The sequence below is a fragment of the Panthera onca genome, chromosome C2, assembly GCF_046562875.1.
Source record: "Panthera onca isolate mPanOnc1 chromosome C2, mPanOnc1 haplotype 2, whole genome shotgun sequence".
NCBI lineage: Eukaryota > Metazoa > Chordata > Mammalia > Carnivora > Felidae > Panthera > Panthera onca.
In genome coordinates this window covers 65,571,808-65,590,801 of record NC_138347.1, presented here as the reverse complement: position 1 = coordinate 65,590,801, position 18,994 = coordinate 65,571,808, and the positions used below count along the sequence as shown (strand labels likewise).

The window sequence follows — 18,994 nt, the reverse complement described above, 5'->3', positions numbered from 1 at the left end:
CCGGCCTGCCTGCCTGCCAGTGCTGTGGTAAATACTCTGCTCACTTTTCCTTTGTTCTCCCCAGCCTGCCTCACTTGCCCAGAGGTCTTGTCCTCTGGGGAGATATGTTAAGTGCTCTGCCAGCCTGCCTGTGTGCCTGGCCTGTTTTTTCTCACTGCCAGTACCTCTTGGATTCCAATTCCAAACATGGTATCCATCTGGGGTCACCCTTTCTTCCGGTGCCAAGAGAGACGCATTCCAAATGGAACACAAGTGTTCCTCCCGTGCTGGGCTCTCCTCATTCTGACTAGGGACAACAGAGAGCAGGATGTGGCCACTTTATCCCTCACCGCTAAAGTTTTCGATCCCATAGTCCTATCTTTACCTCGGGACAATTTAGATTTTTCTGCTAAGAGCCAAATGTGAAGTCTGCTCTAAGAAACCTAGAGCCCAGGAATCTTGCCAGAGCTCTGCAAAGAAGGCCAGAACCTTGCTGAAGGAAAACGAGAGGGAAAAAAGTTTTAAAATTCTCCATGAAGTATACTATGTTCTGCCATTTATTCCCAAGCCTACTGGAAGCATTCCTCTCAGGAAAGGCAGAGTTGGCGGTGAGAAGCCGGACCTGAGAAGACTCTGGGAGGACAGATTAGTTCATTTTTTGAATTCCCTATGTGGGGACAGTCTTCAAGCCCAGCAAGGCTTTGAGACACCCTGAAGATGAGTGCTAACGGCAGCACAATGCGCCAGCTTCTCTGGCAGGACCCAGTGTGCAGTGGCTGGAAGCAGGATATGGAAGGGGCTGTCTACCACCTGGCCAACTGCTTCTTGCTCCTGGGCTTCATGGGGGGCAGTGGGGTATATGGATGCTTCTACCTCTTTGGCTTCCTGGGCACAGGCTATGTGTGCTGCGTGATGTGGGGCTGGTTTGATGCCTGCGGCCTGGACATCATTCTCTGGAGCTTCCTGCTGGCAACGGCCTGCCTGTTCCAGCTGGCACACCTGGTCTACCGCCTGCGTAAAAACACCCTCCCCGAGGAGTTCGATCTCCTCTACAAGACGCTGTGCCTACCCCTGCAGGTGCCTCTGCAGGTGTACAAGGAGATTGTTCACTGCTGTGAGGAGCAGGTCTTCACTCTGGCCACTGAGCAGACTTACGCTGTGGAGGGTGAGACACCCATCAACCGCTTGTCCCTGCTACTCTCTGGCCGGTAAGCTACTGGGTCGCTACTCAGCATTTCCTCCCTCTGCCCATGCTTCTCATTTCCCAGTGTGTCCCTTTGCATTCTGAGGCCCCTTCCATTGAGGGAAGGATATGGCAAGTCAAACAGACCAAAACAGATGTTTCTAAGCATGGGTTTGGTTCCTCTTTCTTAGCATTTTCCAAGAGGAAACAAGATCATGAGGCATCTTCTTGGTTGGCAGGAAGGACTATGGGTGCGCTTGGTTTTGGGAGGTGTGGGGTGAGTGTTTCTTGAGCCTGGGTCTGAAATGACCACACACACACACACACACACACACACACACACACACAGTATACACACACTGCTGGATCATGCTTAAGCTGTCACAACATCTCTATAAACTCTGGAAAATTGAACATTTCAATAAGGTAGATTTATTCCTTTCATATGTATTCAGTATTTCCTAAGTGCTGACTGTATATACAGGGAACAGTGCCTGTTCCTTGCCAAGGGATCAAGGAAACAGCCTCAATTGTGTTGAGGATATTGTATATAGGCTCTGTGGTAAAGCCATTTGGTATACAACCAGATGAGGAGAGGGAATGTTCCTTGTCCACTTTTCCATTCCCATTTGTTCTACTGAGATTCTTTTACAGACCAGTGAAGTACTATAAATCTAAGGACCACACAGTGAGGGAAGAGTAGTGATGCCCACACATATCTCATTGAGGATTTGGTGGAGATACCTTAGACTCCTTTTAGGAAGGGTGACAGTCAAAAATTAGCAGAAATGATCTTTTTTTTTTTTTTAGAGTTTATTTATTTTGAGAGAGAGAGGGAGAGAGCACGTGTGCAAGTGGGTGGGGGAGGGGCAGAGAGAGAGAGAGAGGGAGAGAGAAAATTCCAAGCAGGCTCTCTGCTGCCAGTGCAGAACCCAACGTGGGGCTCCATCTCATGAACAGTGAGATCAAGACCCGAGCTGGTACCAAGAGTCAGACAACCAACTGAGTCACCCAAGCGCCCCAGCAAAAATGATCTTAGTCAGGATCAGTGTATGGCCAATTATACCCTGTACATGTGTATTGGCCAATGGCTGATATTTTCAGAAGAAATACCATGGGGCTCTATGCTGTACATTTGGTAGGCATTTGTGGAATCTTTGAAATATTGCCCTAGAGGGACTTACTTGTGGGACTGAGCATCAAACAGTAAACTACTTAACATGGTATATACTTGGACTGCCTCAGTGGAAAGCAAGCAAAGTATTTCAAAAGCTTTGTCCTCAGTTTCCTCCCCTGCTTTTTTGAAACCAGGAGAATGAGGTAGAAAAGATAAAGATAGTAATCTTATCAGAAGGCTTTAATTCCAAGGTGGGGGTGGGGAAGAAACCAGATAAGACTGTCAACCACACAGTGAAAAAGAAAAAAGTTTGAGGATGATAATGATGGTTCCACAACCACTACTGGTAGTGCTAATATGCATTTATCTACTAATGTGTAGAAACAAAAGTGTTATATATACATGTGATTTTTTTTTGGACTCAAAGTCTTGGGTTGAATAAGCTATGAGGTTTCGTGGGGAGACATTTCATTTCATTCACGAGTAAAGTGAAGTGTAAGCAAGTGGCATTATTTATAAACAAATACATGTGTAAATACAAATACAATATGACTCTTTGTCCCCTACAGTTCCATGCTTAAAATAAAGACAATTTAGGAAACATTCTCATTCATGATCCAGGATATTATTTGCTCCTCATGGCTCATCTGTTCAAAGGAGGGAATTGAGACAGGTGGGAGAAAGGCCCTCTCCACTAGTATGATGCATGTGTATGGAAGTATATTAAGATTATTGTATGGTTCAGCTATCTTTTATGTGATGAATTTAATATGAACTTATATAAGACCACTTCCCCGTGACAGGGAGAGGGGGACTTGCCCCCTCAGTGTGGCTTTTCCTAGTATACTTAGCATCAAAAATCCAAATCAAAAATTAAACAGTTTTGGAGGCACCTGGCTGGCTCAGATTGTAGAACATGCAACTCTTGATCTTGGGGGTGTGAGCTCGAGCCCCATGTTGGGTGTGGAAACTACTTTAAAAAAATAGATAAATGAAATATTTTTTTAAAAAAATTAACAATTTTCCCTTTACTTTTCAAAGTTTGGAGTAAGAGTCTTACTTTAAAAAAATTTTTTTTAGATATTTATTTTTGAGAGAGACAGACAGACAGAGCATGAGCAGGGGATGGGCAGAGAGAGAGAGAGGGAGAGACAGAGAATCCCAAGCAGACTCCAGGCTCTGAGCTGTCAGCACATAGTCCAATGCAGGGCTTGAACCCATGAACCGTGAGATCATGACCTGAACCAAAGTTGGATGTTTAACCAACTGGGCCACCCAGGTGCCCCAAGAGTCTTATTTGTTATCTTTCAATGTCCTCCTGTCTCAAATTTGCTAAATTAGAGCTGGGAGCCAAGGCTTCTAGTCTATGACCAGGTTCCAGTTTTAAAGGAGAATCATTGTACCTTGGGCTGGTTACAGTTAGGTACTGAACACCTTGAAGCTGTGAACAAGAACTCTTTGCCAGGAAGTGGGGGCTTCTTGTACAGACCTCCCCATCTCTCATGCAGACTCTCATCTGGAGCCCTTTGCTGAAACCTCAGATGTCCTCTTTTTTTATTTTAATATTTATAACCAGTCCCTTTTAAGACTCAGAAAAGCCAAGGGAATTCCCCAAAGTTTATCACCCTGTTAAGCTGTGCTTACTGTTGGTGAGTTTCTCTCATACAAAATTCTCTCATATGCACAGTCTCTTGAGTAGGCAACTAAGCTATTCATGTAGGAAGAAAACCTGTTGTCCAGGAGATCAAGAAGGAAGAAGAGGCTTAAATGACAAAGAGCATAATAGACCAATTGAAATGGCTTCAGGGAGCCATGCAGGCTTATTAGATGTCATAGTCTAAATAATGGCACTCCTAGTAGCTGGCTTGAGTGGCCAGAGCCCTTGCCTGAGGAGCTGGTAAGGTCTGGTGTATGCAGCAACACGCTCATTCTCTCCTGTTGTCTTTCTTCCTGTATTTGAGAAGCTTTTCCTTGAGATGTTGGTCTGCTTTTTATGGTGACACAAGTGAGTTCATCTGTTCAATTGTTCCTTCCTTCTTTTCTTTCTCCCCCATTCCTACCTTCCCTTCTTACTTTTTCCCTTCCAAAATTATTTATGAAGAGTGCTAGAGGCTAAGGATCCAGTGTTAAAATATGAAAAATACTGTTCTTATCTCATGGAGCTATCAAGAAAATCAATAATTAATGTTTGACATAGTGATGAATAACAGACATAATATTTCCAAAGAGAAATGCAAAGTGCACTGAGAGCAGGTACCTGGTGGATCTAACTTTTCAGGGGAGGTCAGATGAAACTTCCTAGAAGAAGAAATGTTTAAGCTGAGATCTACAGAGAAGGTAGAAATTAGGAAGAGATCCAGTTGGAGGGTACAGAATCCATGGAGACCCTGAGGTAGGAGAGCATGGCGCTTCATTTTCTCTTGAATCTACTTATTATTCAGGGAAGTTCTGCCTGGCTATCTCTATATATTACCTGGTTTTGTAAGAGCAAATGTGTTTCTTCCATTGGAGACTATAGGCTAACACCACATCCTTGGCTTGGCGTGAGAGCTATATCCCCTCTGTCTTCCATCTTTAGGATGTCAGATAAAAGGCAACAGCTTATTAATTGGTGATGGTCTTTGGTAATCTATATGTAGACATATATATCTAGGCGTTCATTAGGAGCAAGATTTGGAGTGCTAATAATCCCATTTGGCCAGAATTTAATCATATGGCTGTACCTAGCTGCGTGGGAGGTAGGGAAATGCAGTCTAGTTGAGCAGCCACAAGCCCAGCTAAAATTCTAGCATTGTGGGGGAAGGGAAAAAACAGATATTGGAAAACAGACAACACATTGGATCCCCAGTTCTCCATCTATTCCCATCCTGATCTGCTTTTCAACATCCTATTCATTTTTCAAAACTGAGCTCCAATGTCACCTTTTAGAAATCTGCCTCTTGAAGAGAATTAATTTCTCTCTTTCCTCTATTTTCCTGTTCCACAATAACACAGGTTGACCTACAGTCAGTTATTTATGCATCTGTGATTTCCACTAAATTGTGAAATTCTTAAAGGCAAGGATCAGATCATACCCTTCTCTGCATTTCCAGACCTCCAGGAACACAGGAGGTACTCCATGAATATTTATTTAACCAATGAAGCTCCAGGAAAAAAAAAAAATGAAACAGTAGCTCCTTTCCAATGGACAGAATATACCTCAAAGATCTTTTTATCTTCCCCCTTTGTTTAATAGAGACACCTCCTTTCCTGGTATAACCCATGTTAGAGAGAGGTTGAAGCTGAAACTCTGAGTTTTCAGGGGGAAAGAGGAAAAAGCCCATATTGGATTCTCAACATTTTCCATTTTTAAATATGTAATGTAGACTGAAGAATATTTGGGTAGTCACTTTCCTTTTCCCACATGGTCTCTTCTCTCCCTTTGCCAGGGTTCGTGTGAGCCAGGATGGGCAATTTCTGCACTACATCTTTCCTTACCAGTTCATGGACTCTCCTGAGTGGGAATCGCTGCAGCCCTCCGAGGAGGGGGTGTTCCAGGTAATAGGGAGCCTGTGGCAGCACCGTCCCACCCCATCCCACTGTGACCCAGTGATATGCCCCCTCCATCTTTCCCCGCTTACATCTGTTCTCTGAACCACCGCCAATGTGATGCTAGACATGGGAGCACTCTCCTTCTGTGGAAAGAGTGCGTGGGCTGCTGGCAGAGGTGGGTGGGGTGGGACAGGGAGGTCCTAACCCCTGATAGGTGGGCCATGTCACTCCTATGCCTAAAACTCAGTGATCACAAAATAAAAACCCACACTCCTTAAGACCTTTTGTGATATCCAGCCACATCTCCAGCCCCTCTCTCCTTCCCACTTTTTGCTCATACTGGTCACACTGAATGACTAGTACTTCCCTAAACACATCCAATTGTTTTGCAACAGCCATGCTTGCCCCCCTCTGTACCTTCTGCCTGAAATGCATTTCCCCCCTCTAAATGAGGCTATGGCATCTTACTTCCTCTGAAGCCTGCCCAGACTGACCTCATCAGCTTCTATCCCAAAGCTTATTGTTCCTGTCTGTGTGCCTTTCTATTCTTTTTACTTCTGCTGACTGGTGCATATATTGCTCCCTGTTCTCATGATCTGGTTTCCTTTCTGTCTTTCCTTTCCTAACTCTTTGAGTAGAAATCTGGGCTTCCCCTTCTCTCTATTCTCGGGCTCCAAAGGACAGTACCGTGAACACAGTAAGTGTTCAAGAAAGCTTTTCTGAACTGGCCTGGCAGTGGGCAGTTGGTGTCTCAGAACTCTGTGAGGCATCCACAGACATGTTCCAAGGTGGGGGCTGCCAACCCTTCAGACTTTAGTTCCCTTCTTTGCAGCTCTCACTTATTGAATGGCTAGTACATGGGAGGCACCATATGTTATATTGCCTTATTGATTCTCGCAACAACCTTCTGAGTTGGATATTATTATTACCCCACTTAACATGAGGAAATTGAGGTTCCAAAACATCAAGCAATTTGCCCAAAGTCTTCGTCTCAAAAGTGGCAAAGTCAAGTTGCCTGGCTCTACTATTTCTGTTCTTTTTTTTTTCTTCACACTTTTATTCCCCCCCAAATCTCAAACTACATGAAAACAACCTCAGGGGTAATTACAGCATAAGCAAACCATGGTTGTATTAGCAGAGCTAGGAGAAGAAAAATGAAGAGGAAATTTGCACCCTTATAAATGCTTCTTTTTTTCTCATTTCACCCATCTCCCCACCCACATCTCCTCTGTAAACCATCAGTTTGTTCTCTATAGTTAAGAGTATGTTTCTTGTTTTCTCTCATGCACTCTCTCTCTTTTCTTGCTTTTGTTTGTTTTGTTTCTTAAATTCAGCATGGGGGCGCCTGGGTGGCTCAGTCGGTTAAGCGCCCGAGTTCAGCTCAGGTCACGATCTCATGGTCCGTGAGTTCGAGCCCCGCGTCGGGCTCTGGGCTGATGGCCCAGAGCCTGGAGCCTGCTTCCGGTTCTGTGTCTCCCTCTCTCTCTGCCCCTCCCCCGTTCATGCTCTGTCTCTCTCTGTCTCAAAAATAAATAAACGTTAAAAAAAAAAAATTAAATTCAGCATGAATGAAATCCTATGATATTTGTCTTCCTCTGATTGGCTTATTTCACTTAGCCTAATACCCTCTAGATCCATCCATGTTGTTGCAAACAAGATTTCATTCTTCTTTGTGGCTGAATAATATTCCATTGTACCTATACACCACATCTTCTTTATCCATTCATCTGTCAGTCAATGGACACTTGGGCTGCTTCCATGTCTTGGCTATTGTAAATGATACTGCTATAACATCAGCGTATGTGTATCCCGTTGAATTAGTGTTTTTGTATTCTTTGGGTAAATACCTAGTAGTGTGATTACTGGATCTTACGGTAGTTCTATTTTTAACTTTTGGAGGAACCTCCAAACTGTCGTGCTCCACCAGTGCATTGGCTCCACCAGTTTGCATTCCCACCAATAGTGCACGAGGGTGCCTTTTTCTCCGCATCCTCACCAACATATGATCATATAGACCTTTTTTAAAAAATTTAATTTAAATCCAAGTTAGTTAACATATAGTGTAATAATGATTTCAGGAGTAGAATTTAGTGATTCATCACATACATCTAACATCCAGTACTCATCCCAACAAGTGCCCTCCTTAATGCCCATCACCCATTTAGCCCATTCTCCCACCCAATATTTCTTTTCTTTTTAAAAATGAGCAGGTCACTAGTACAGTGGAATGAACACACACACACACACACACACACACACACACACACACCTTATAAGGACTCCCCTGTCCAAATAGTTTGCTAGTACTGCGTTCCATGTTACTTCTATCACTTCTATTGGGGAGACCCCCAAGCTAGCATTTGAGCTAACTCCAGAATAGATACATGCCAGGCAGTGGCCACTTGAATGGGCCTGCTTCTGCCCCACCCTGACTTCTGACTCTGTGAGGACAGATCCTGAGAGACAGACAATCCCCATCCCACTGCCAGGCCACCAGCCATAGACCTCCACTAATCATGTTCCTCTTCCACCACACACACGCCTACCGTCTCCAACCAGCCCAGCAGTCTCCTGTGAGAACTCCTTTAGGGCCCTAAGAACCGGTCCTGAGCCAGATAGACCAGGCTCTGTTTCTGACATTGACACTGATGAACAGGTGGTGGATAAGCTGGGTGTCCTCCCCTAAGCTATGCTTGAAAGGAGGGGCTGTAACCCCAGATGGCCTCTCAGCCTGGAATGTAGCTACCGTCATATTCCTCCCATTTATATTTTTAGTGTGCACCTCCTCTGGGAGCAATAAGATCCACACGTTTGCTATTGGCTGTGTAAAGTCTCATTTCCTCTTTGTAAATGTCAGGTGTTGTCCTGAGTTATAGTTCATTCTGTCCTTGCCTTCTGCAATTATAGTGTTTGTGGACTAATAGGGCAATCTGTAGTGACTGTCTGAATCATAATTCTCATTGTGTTTACCACAAATGAATCAATGTTCCATCACACCTCTCAGCAATCCAATTAAATAAGAATTTATTGACTGTTTAGCACTGTGATCCTCTCATTCGTCACCAAGGACATAGCATAGGAGGTATCACACAGAAATCATAATTATTTCTCCAATTTACATTGTGTCTTACTAAACCCAAGTCCTCTTTACATATGTTTTTTTCATTTGATTCATTTAATCAGCCTCTGAAGTGAGAACTAAAGAAAAAGATTGTTGAAACTTTGTTACAGACATATGCATATGCATGGGGGAATCAGGCAATAAACAAGTTTCCTGAAGACCTCTGAGGAAGGATTTTATACAGGACGTCCGAAAGTCACATTCGGTTGTTTTGCAGCATATAAGATTTGTAGTCTTTACCTGATTCATTCAATCACTTCAGTAATGTATATGGAGCATTTATTGTATACTAGGCACTGTTAACGGTGTTTGCGATGTATCAGTGAACAACTAAGGAAGTTCCCTGCTTTCATGCCATTTGTACTCTAGTAGGGGAGATAAAAATAAAAAAATAAGCCACAGAGATAATGAGTAACTATGTAAGATGTTAAAAGATAATGAAAAAAATAGTGAAAAAAATAGAGTGGCTTAAGAGAGATACAGATGCAATTTTATGTAGGGTGGTCATAGAACTCTTTGTTGAGGAGGTGACATTTAAACAAAGACCTGAGGGAGGTGACAGTGAGCTCTGGGAAGCTGAGGGCAGAGCAGAGTAGATAGAAGGAAGAGCCAGTGCAAAGGCCCTGTGGTGGGAGGGACTAGCATATTTGAACTACAGAAATGAGGCAGTGGTGGCTGGAACAGAGAGAGGAAGAGGAGAGAATAGTAGGAGAGGATCAAAGAGGGGATAAGGAACCACATCATGTGGGGCCAGAGCATGAATTTTCTAAACAGAGCTAAAAGAATTTCCTAATGCTTCGCATGTAGTGTGTGTGTGAGAAGGAGGATCAAGGAAGACTCTAAGGCTTTTGGTCTGAGCAACCAGAAAGATGGAGCTGCTATCAACTGAAATAAGGCAGGCTACAAGTAGAATTGGTTTTGGAGGAAAAGAGGAAGTTCAGTTTTGGATATATTAGATTTGTGTCATCTACGAACATGTAAATGGAGATGCCGCACAGGCAGTTGAATATTTGAGTCTAGAATTAAAGAATGAGGTCTGCGCCTGAGACACAAGTTGGGGAGTTTTGGAACACAGATGATATTCCAAGCCATTCGATTAGATGAGATCACTAAGTGAGTGAGTTTAGACAGAGAAAAGTTTAAGAATGGACCGACTCTGGGATACCCTAGTGTTGAGAAGTTGGAGAGGAAAAGGAAGACTCAAAGGAGCGACGAGGAGGTTGTCCCAGGAGAGCGTGGCACCCTGTGAGCCGAGTAGAGAAAGCTCATTAAAGAGAAGGGACCATCAGCAAGGTTGACCAGGAAAACTGATGTCACACTGCAGCTTAGAGGCCACTGGTGACCTTACCAGGAACAGTGTGTGTGTGGACTGGGAGGGGCAAAACCTTGCTGGTTTCAGACAGAGTGAGAGGAGAGGAGCTGCAGACAGCAAGCACAGACAACCATTTTCCTGGAGTTTTGCTGAGAAGGGGAGTAAACTAATGAGGCCGTAGCTAGCCAAAGAAGAGAGGCTAGGGGGAAGAAAAAGGATTTTATTTGGGTTTGTTTTAAGATGGAAGAAGTAAAATCACATTCATAAGCATGCCCATTGTCTTTGTGTTTGGCATCAAGGACACCATTTATGTCCAGAGTGGCTTTTCTTCACACCTGCTTCAGGGTCAGTACTCTGATTTCCTGTTTGGGAAGTATTGGTAAGTACACCTATAAAGTATGGGCCTTGGCAGATAGTGACGACTCCTTGCTGAACTGCTAGGAATGGGCAGATTGGGAGTACTTCTTTCAGAATTTTTTTCTCATGAGGCACCATGCTTGGAGAGATTAAGGAATTTGTCTGATGTCACACAGCTGGTCAAAGGGTGAAGCTGAACTTGAAGCCACCTCCTGGCCTTGATGAAGCAATTTAGAGGCCTGACTTCAGGGTTGATGATGGGGGGGGGGGGGTGGGGAGAAGCAGAGGTGAGGAAATGAGTGAAGAAAGTAGAAGAGGTCTACTGCAGGAGGAAGGAAGAGAGAAGGGTAGTGGGAGCTCTGGTCCACAATGCAGGAATTAAAATGACTATAGAAAAGCTCTAATAAAGGGTGTTTGGAAGTCAACCCTACCTTTAATAAGAAAATCCACATGAAGACTTTAACACAATGCCTGGCTCACAGCCACCTCTAGGTAAATGTTCGCTGCTATCATCATCACCATTATCTCCACTGTCTCCACAATTCTTCAACGTGAGCCCTTCTGTCCGCCTCACTTTTAAAGTATCGTGGCCAATCCAATTATAAAGAATTGTGTGATTCTACACCCTATTCCTTTACTCTCCTACGCACGTTTCTAGTTTAACCCCAGTTTTAGCACTTATCATTGTTAAAACAAGGATTTATCAAGCACCTGCTACGTGCCAGGCACCTTACCTACCCTGCAGGTGTAATTTAGCTTTGCATTATGGGCCCATAGTAAGTGCTCAGAACTTCCTAGATGGCTAAATAAATGGAGAGTGGGGTGCCCTTTGACTCCGTGCTCTTAAGAGTTCCTCTTCCTCAGGCTGCCTGCGTGGTTCAGTCAGTTAAGTGTCCAACTTCAGCTCAGGTCATGATCTCATGGTTCATGAGTTCGAGACCCATGTCAGGCCCTGGGCTGACAGCTCAGAGCCTGGAGCCTGCTTCGGATTCTGTGCCTCCCTCTCTCTCTGCCCTTCCCCCATTCACAAAAATGAATAAACGTTCTCTGTGTCTCTCAAAAATGAATAAACGTTAAAAAAAAAAAAGAGTTCCTCTCCTCTGTGTCCTTTTTCTGACTTTAGTCATCAGATCTCTTTGGTTACTTGTCATAGCCATGTCAAGAGCAGGTTCCTGGGCCTGAATTCCAGGCCAATGTTCTCCCACCGATGCAGCTTGGCAGGCCTAATGAGAAGCTCTTCTCTAACTGAAATGTGTTCCAACCCTTCCTGAATCCTTACTGCAATATATTATCCTTCTTTATTCTTAAAACAAACTGTCATCAGCATGCCAGCCTTTTTCAGAGCAATGAGAGGCCCCATCTCTGTCTTGAGATCACAATAGACTCAGAACCTTCCACAGCCATGGGAACACAGAATATGACAGCTGAGGAAACTGGGTGTGGAAACTGAGGTTCCTGGAGGGGAGGGCCCAGTGGGTGAATGGCTGAACCCAGGGCTCCTGACAAGTACACCCCTCCATGTCAATGCACACAAGTAAAAGTCATTCACTGGCCCTCCTCCAGGCAAGGCCATGGTGGGCACGGGATGGTGGGGGGCTCCCACAGTTTCTTCAACAAAAGTGCAGCCTTTTGCCATGTAATTGTATGTTTCTCCGAGCTAAGCATGGACACAGTCTAATTTAAATCTTCACTCTCTTCTCCCGACCACTTTCAGGTCACTCTGACTGCTGAGACTGCATGTAGCTACATCTCCTGGCCACGGAAAAGTCTCCACCTTCTTTTGTCCAAAGAGCGATACATTTCCCGCCTCTTCTCAGCTCTGCTGGGCTATGACATCTCTGAGAAGCTCTACGCTCTCAACGATAAGCTCTTTGCCAAGTTTGGGCTGCGTTTCGACATCCGTCTCCCCAGCCTGTACCATGTCCTGGGTCCTGCTGCTCCAGATACAGGGCCAGAGTCTGAGAAGGATGATGAGGAAGTCCGTGAGTCAGCCATGCCCACATCTGCCCAGCAAACACCCCCTCGCTCTCCTCTTCCAGCTGCCAGTGGCCCTCCAGCACCTCCCTCCCGGGCCAGGATGTCCAGGCCGGACAGCGGCGTCCTGGGTGAGGACTCCGCCAGTCTGGTGCTGGAGGATTTTGAGGAGGTGTCGGGATCAGAATCGTTCATGGATTATAGGAGTGATGGGGAGTACATGAGGTGAGGGAGAGCTAACACGGGCGCAACCACCTGGCTCAGGATCCTGTGTAAGTACTCAGAAGGCAGCTCTTTGCCTTCCCGCCAACAGTTGGCCTTAACTCAGCTTGTAAGGGCAAAAAACCATTTCACGGAGCCTGTCCTCTCACAGGACTCCCAGAAAGTGGCATTAACCCAGCGTTGCAGTAGCAACTCACTCCAGGTGCATGCAAGGCGTCGGGGGATTTTCTTTGAACTCATTTTTTATTAAGGGTGATTGCGTCTTAGAAAGTGGGCTGCTTGACATTTTGAGCAAGCAAACAATTGCTAAATTGTTTGCAAGTTTGTGTGAATAGTTTTTTTTTTTTTTTTTTAACGTTTATTTATTTTTGAGACAGAGAGAGACAGAGCATGAACAGGGGAGGGTCAGAGAGAGGGAGACACAGAATCTGAAACAGGCTCCAGGCTCTGAGCTGTCAGCACAGAGCCCGACACGGGGCTCGAACTCACGGACCGTGAGATCATGACCTGAGCCAAAGTGGGCCGCTTAACCGACTGAGCCAGCCAGGAGCTCCTGTGTGCATAGTTAAGGCCACAGATAGGGCTACCGGGGATTTTATTTATGGCATGCATTTTATTTATTTATTTATTATTATTATTTTTTAAACAGTTTGGCTGCTTCTTTTTTTAAAAAATTTTTTTAACGTTTATTTATTTTTGAGACAGAGAGAGAAAGACAGAGCATGAATAGGGGAGGGGCAGAGAGAGAGGGAGACACAGAATCTGAAACAGGCTCCAGGCTCTGAGCTGTCAGCACAGAGCCCGACGCGGGGCTCGAACTCACGGACCGTGAGATCATGACCTGAGCCAAAGTCGGATGCTCAACCGACCAAGCCACCCAGGCGCCCCTATGGCATGCATTTTAAAGGGGAAAAAACGCTAATTCCTATCGGTTCTTATTCCTATCGGTTTTTCCTAGCATAGAGGCAGCTCTGGAAAGCAGTCGCTATTTAGCTTGGATTGGGCAGCTATGTCTGTTAAAAGCACATATTTCAAAGAGGCTTGTGATATACGCTGATGACCCTGGGAGGAAAGCATCCCACCTTGCTGTTCTCTTGCCCGGTGGAGAGTGCGTTGCTTGTTCGGGCAGAGGACTGGGTGCTGCCCTGTTACTATGATCCTATGGGTGTAACAGCAGCCTGGCTTTCCCCACAAACCACACCTGGGTGAGGTGGATGGGCACAAATCTGGGAGGACCTAACAGTAAGGGCAGGATTTCCCTCACACCGCAGGAGAATGGACAAGAAAGGCTGCACTGAGTAGTTCCGGGAAATCGCTTGCGTATTCCCCCTTGTTGCTCTCACAGTGCTGTGACATTTTCCTCTGGGACTCCACCCAGCAGTGGTGGAGGCCTGGATTCTCCTAAGGAAAATCCCACGGTTCCCAGTTGGTAAAGCATTTCCAAGTGTGTGTGACGCAGGTGCCCGAGGGACCCACCATCCTTTGGGAAGCACTGACAAATTTTTCAAGGACCTAGCTCAGTGAGGAAGGTTTCCAGGGTACACATGGTGAATGAGTGAATGTTTATATATTTTATAACACAAGTTATGTAAATGATGAAAGAGGTAGGAGAGGCAAATGATAAGAGGTTAGAGTGTTGGTGTTAGAGATAGGGAATGTATCATCTCCTGTAGTACCAGTGTCCCTAGAACCATAGTTGGGCTGATTCTGGAGAATTCCATGGATCTATCCAGGACCCAAGATTACTTGTTGACTTCCTCCATTTACAGTGACCACTCTCATCACCCCTTTCCCATTGTGCTGATACTCACCTTCCTGCTTGTCCACCCCCATCCATGCATATGGGTTATGTCCCGTGGATCCCTCTCTTTGTCCAGCATGCCCACCCACCTGTACACACTCCTAACTCATAGCAGCTCTCGGTGTTCTCGTTTTCTTCCCGGTTTTCTCCTTTTTTGTAGTTCTATTTGCTCTTCTTTCTTCCCTCTTTCTGACTTCTGTTCAGTCCTTGGTTCCCTTCAGTTTGCTGCTCATAAGAAGAAAAAACAGGCCTTCTCTTCTTAGTTAATTTCTTCTCTCCTTTACATTTCCCCCATTTAATTGTTGATATATTTCTCCTCTATTACCTTCTTTTCCTTTCTTTCCCACTTCCCTGTCTTGCTCTATCTATTCTTCTTCTTAACCTTCCCTGCACCCCCATCTTGGTCTTTAATCCATACTCTTCCAAGATCAGTACCTCTCCCTCTGCCTGTAGATAAAACCATTCAGGTGAAGGGATGAAAATTCCCAGCTTTAGGTAGCTACACACTTCATGCATGAGTTTTCCCAGACATTAGGAGGCAACGTGATAAACGAGAGATAGCCAGAACTGGGAGCCTGAAGTGTCCTGGCTTCTACGTCTGGGTCTGCTACGTTTCGCAAACCACACAACCTCACCAAGCCTCACTTTCTTCATTTGAGTGTGTTGGATAAGATGAACCCCAAAGGCCTTCTTGGGTTTATGTTAAGAAGGCAAAGGATGAGTTGTTCAGAAGCAAAAAAGAGAAACAGTCAGCAGTGTAATGGACACAAGCCCCAGGACATCACAGTGTCTTTCAGCATATTTCACTACACTTACTCTTATGACTTGGGACTGTCCTCCTCCTTGCTGAATGGTGGGTTCTGCTTGATTCGAAGTCCCGCCACGAGGCGCTTGGGTGGCTCAGTCAGTTAAACGTCCAACTTCAGCTCAGGTCATGATTTCACGGTTCATGAGTTCGAGCCCCGTGTTGGGCTCTGTGCTGACAGCTCAGATCCTGGAGCCTGCTTCGGATTCTGTGTTTCCCCCTCTCTCTGCCCCTCCCCTACTTTTGCTCTGTCTGTCTCTCTCAAAAATAAATAAACATTAAGAAAATTTTTTAAAAAGCCCCCCCACAATTCTGTACCTGTGAAGACTCTATCACCTACTATGTGATGATAGTGCAGATGTTCTGTGTGAAAGGTCACCACTCAATCTCGAAGCTCCTCTGCCCTTGAGACTATCATATGAAATAGTCCTTTTCAAATCATCCTTTGGGAAGCAGCCTTTTCAGAACCTCAAGATGAGAAAGCTGCTATTACAACTCCCTTTCTAAAGTATTAGTATATTGCCAAGTATATTGGCAATATAAAGAGAGCACATTTTTCAGTGTTTCTTTGTTCAAGTAATAGAAAGGAAAAAACGTATTATTTACTTCCAAACCAGAGTTTTCAGAACAACTTGAAAACCTGATCAAGTTGTATAAATTTCAGATGGCTTTCAGTTCAGTCTGTGATAATGGGATAATTTAAACCGGAGATCCTTCTCTGGAATTGTGTTTCGGGGGCTTGGTTTGACTTATTGTTATCAAATCCCTTCTAGGGTTATTACTTAAAACAATAGTCCCTTGTGATAGGTAGCAATTTACTATTGCTTCCTTTATAATGAGGGGAACAACTCACCATCTATTCCCCGGCTCTTCAGTTACCAGAATTGTAAGCTCAGTACTGTTCATCCTGGCACAGCACTTACATAAGAAGCATGAAGCTGGCTGAGTTCTACATCATTGAGAAAGACACAGCTTCATCACACTGACACCAGTGCTTGTCCTTCCCACCATGACCAGCTAAGAATAGCCAGCGCTTCCACTAGAGGTCTTTTTGAAAAACAGTACATCTTTTAGTCTGGGGTTGCCCGGAATTGAATGCTACTTCTTTGAATGGGCAAAACAGCCCTGCTGCATAATGCATTCATGGGGGGTCTTAGAGTCAGACCTTGTATTAACCCAGCCTTCACTAGGAGTTTGAATTCTGTGGAGGACACTCTCTACAATGTCCCATTTGGTGTCTTACTTATAGGAGCTGCTCCATGAATGCAACTCTGGAGTGAGCAGTTAAGTCAGAGAGCAAGTCTATTAGCACAAATTAATCACTAATTGAAAGCTGTTTGAAATGTGACCAATTTTGATTATGTTTGCAAGTTATTCTGCAATCCTGTGGTTTGAAAGTAGAAACCATATGTTGTTGTCTTTCTCCCTATTATGTATTTATTTATAAATGTTTATTTATAAATGTTTATAAATGTTTATTTATTTTCAGAGAGAGGGAGAGCAGGGGAGGAGCAGAGAGAGAGAGGGAAAGAGAGAATCCCAAGCAGGCTCTGCACTGTCAGTGCAGAGCCCCATACAGGATTCTATCTCATGAACCGTGAGATCATGGCTGAGCTGAAATCAAGAGTCAGAGGCTTAACCGACTGAGCCACCCTGGCTCTCCTCCCTATTGTTTAAATAAACAAGCAAATGAGAAACAGATGACAACATGGAGACTAACTGTGGTCGGGGAAGGAGCACAGGACCAGGATAATAGTACCCAGGGCCAGAGAGCCAATTCAACAACTATTTGAGTATCTACTGTATATTTTAGGCACTGTGCCAGATAACTACATCATGGATCATCATGAGTAACAGTTGAAAGAATTGAAGGTGTTTAATCTGGAGAGATGAGCAAGAGTGCTATCCTCAGATTTTGAAAAGAAGGGGAATTAGAATTTGCCTTAATCTGGGGGGGCGCCTTGGTGGCTCAGTCAGTTAAGCATCTGATTTTTGGTTTTGGCTCAGGTCATGATCTCACGGTTAATGATTTCAAGTCCCGCATCAGGCTCCATGCTGACAGTGTGGAGCTTGCTCGGGATTCTCTCTCTCCCTCTCTCTCTTTGCCCTTCCCCCACTCATGTTCTTTGTCTCTCAGAATAAATAAATAAGCTTAAAAAAAGAATTTGCCTTAATTTGGTGTTCTTGAGGACAGAAATGAGTTAAGGACTGAATATGATAAGAAGGAAGGGTTTTACTCAGTATTAATAATGGGTTGCCTCATAGAGTTAGTGAGTTACTCATCATTGGAAGAGTTCAGGTAGGAACCAGAAGAAATCTCAGAGATTTTATAAGGTGATGCAGGCTCTGAGAGAAGGATGCCTTAGGCTATTGCTATTAAGGTGTCTTCTAACTCTGATACTATGATTCTGTGATTCTAAGATCTGACTCTGGTCCTGTCACTTAACAACCATAAAGAGTGGTTTCTCATCTCCAGAACAGGACTAATAGTCTAATGGATAATAAATACGTACTAATAGGTAGATAGGTAGCCTGTCTACCTCACCAGGTTGATGTGAGGAGTAACTGAGATAATGTATAGAAAGGTAGTTTGTCATTTGTAAAGCCCTAGTTAAATGTGTAAAGTATTTCAGTATCCCATTGTATACAGAATTGTTTAGCAATCCCCCTCCCTCTCTGTCAGAGGTACATGATTTCACCTCTTATTTCCCCCAGTCTGGCTTTCCAGGGAAGGTGGCAACTGGCAGAGGCCCCTGAGGACAAAGGCCCAGCAAAAAGGTGGAGACTCACACGATGGGCTCCTCAGCCCCTGACTCACCAATCACTTGCCAGACCTTCATCTCTTTTCCTTTATTGGCTCATGGGGAGACAGATCACCATCACACTCTCCTCACCCTCTTTTCATCGCACTATATTTTTCTCTGCAGTGGCTGTAAGGTCCTTTCGGAGCTGTCAGTTTTGCTAAACAGACCTGGGGCAAAAAAATTGCCCCTAATGGTGGCACAGCAGGAGCTGCCCCCCCCCCCCCCCCCGGGCCTCAGGTTCTGAGTCTCTGGGTGGTAGCACCACTCTGTCTGCCAAGACCTCATGTTGGGTCAGTTCAGTTAAAGAGGAAGCAGCTCCCTCCCAGCCCTCTGGATCACAGCAGCCTGCAACCCACAACAGCCTGAACCTGTTGTTCTTCTACTTGTATTTTACAGGCCTCTCTTTGTTAAAAAAAAAAAAAAAAAAAAAAAGACAGGGGTCTTATAAGACTCATCATTTTGCCATACAGGTTTTTTTTTTTCCTGGAAACTCATTCAGTAGCGCTAGAAAGGAAGTAGAATTCTATAGATTCTTCATAGGAAGCACCAGGAGTTGATTTCTTGGTCTCATCTCCTATAAAAATGAGACTGGGCTAAATAACTTCAGAGCTGGTTCATCCTAATACTCCAGAATGAGACGATTCAAAGATACGACCGCCCCTATCACATCAGGTATTGGGGACAGCTAAAGCGTTGTGAATTAGTAGAAGAAAAATAAACTGAAAAGAACTCTGCGGTGTTAGGCAAGCCACCTGGAGCCACAGTGCTGAAATCCTTCCTCTTTTTCT

General features: G+C 44.6%; 1 protein-coding gene across 3 annotated transcripts in view; it reads left to right on the top strand.

The window, feature by feature from the left end:
• The first annotated feature begins 256 nt into the window (after positions 1–256).
• Positions 257–18,994, top strand: part of POPDC2 (popeye domain cAMP effector 2) — a 28,742-nt gene continuing 10,004 nt past the window's right edge. The window contains exons 1-4 of one of the 3 annotated variants that reach the window (XM_060639908.3): positions 257–1,187; positions 5,708–5,816; positions 12,315–12,705; positions 18,086–18,538. In XM_060639908.3, the coding sequence (XP_060495891.1) occupies positions 697–1,187; positions 5,708–5,816; positions 12,315–12,705; positions 18,086–18,159 (1,065 nt within the window). In that variant the 5' untranslated portion in view covers positions 257–696 and the 3' untranslated portion in view covers positions 18,160–18,538. Of the gene's footprint in view, positions 1,188–5,707; positions 5,817–12,314; positions 12,847–18,085; positions 18,539–18,994 lie in introns of those variants that run through there. The other 2 variants (XM_060639906.3, XM_060639907.3) reach the window with 2 other exon arrangements.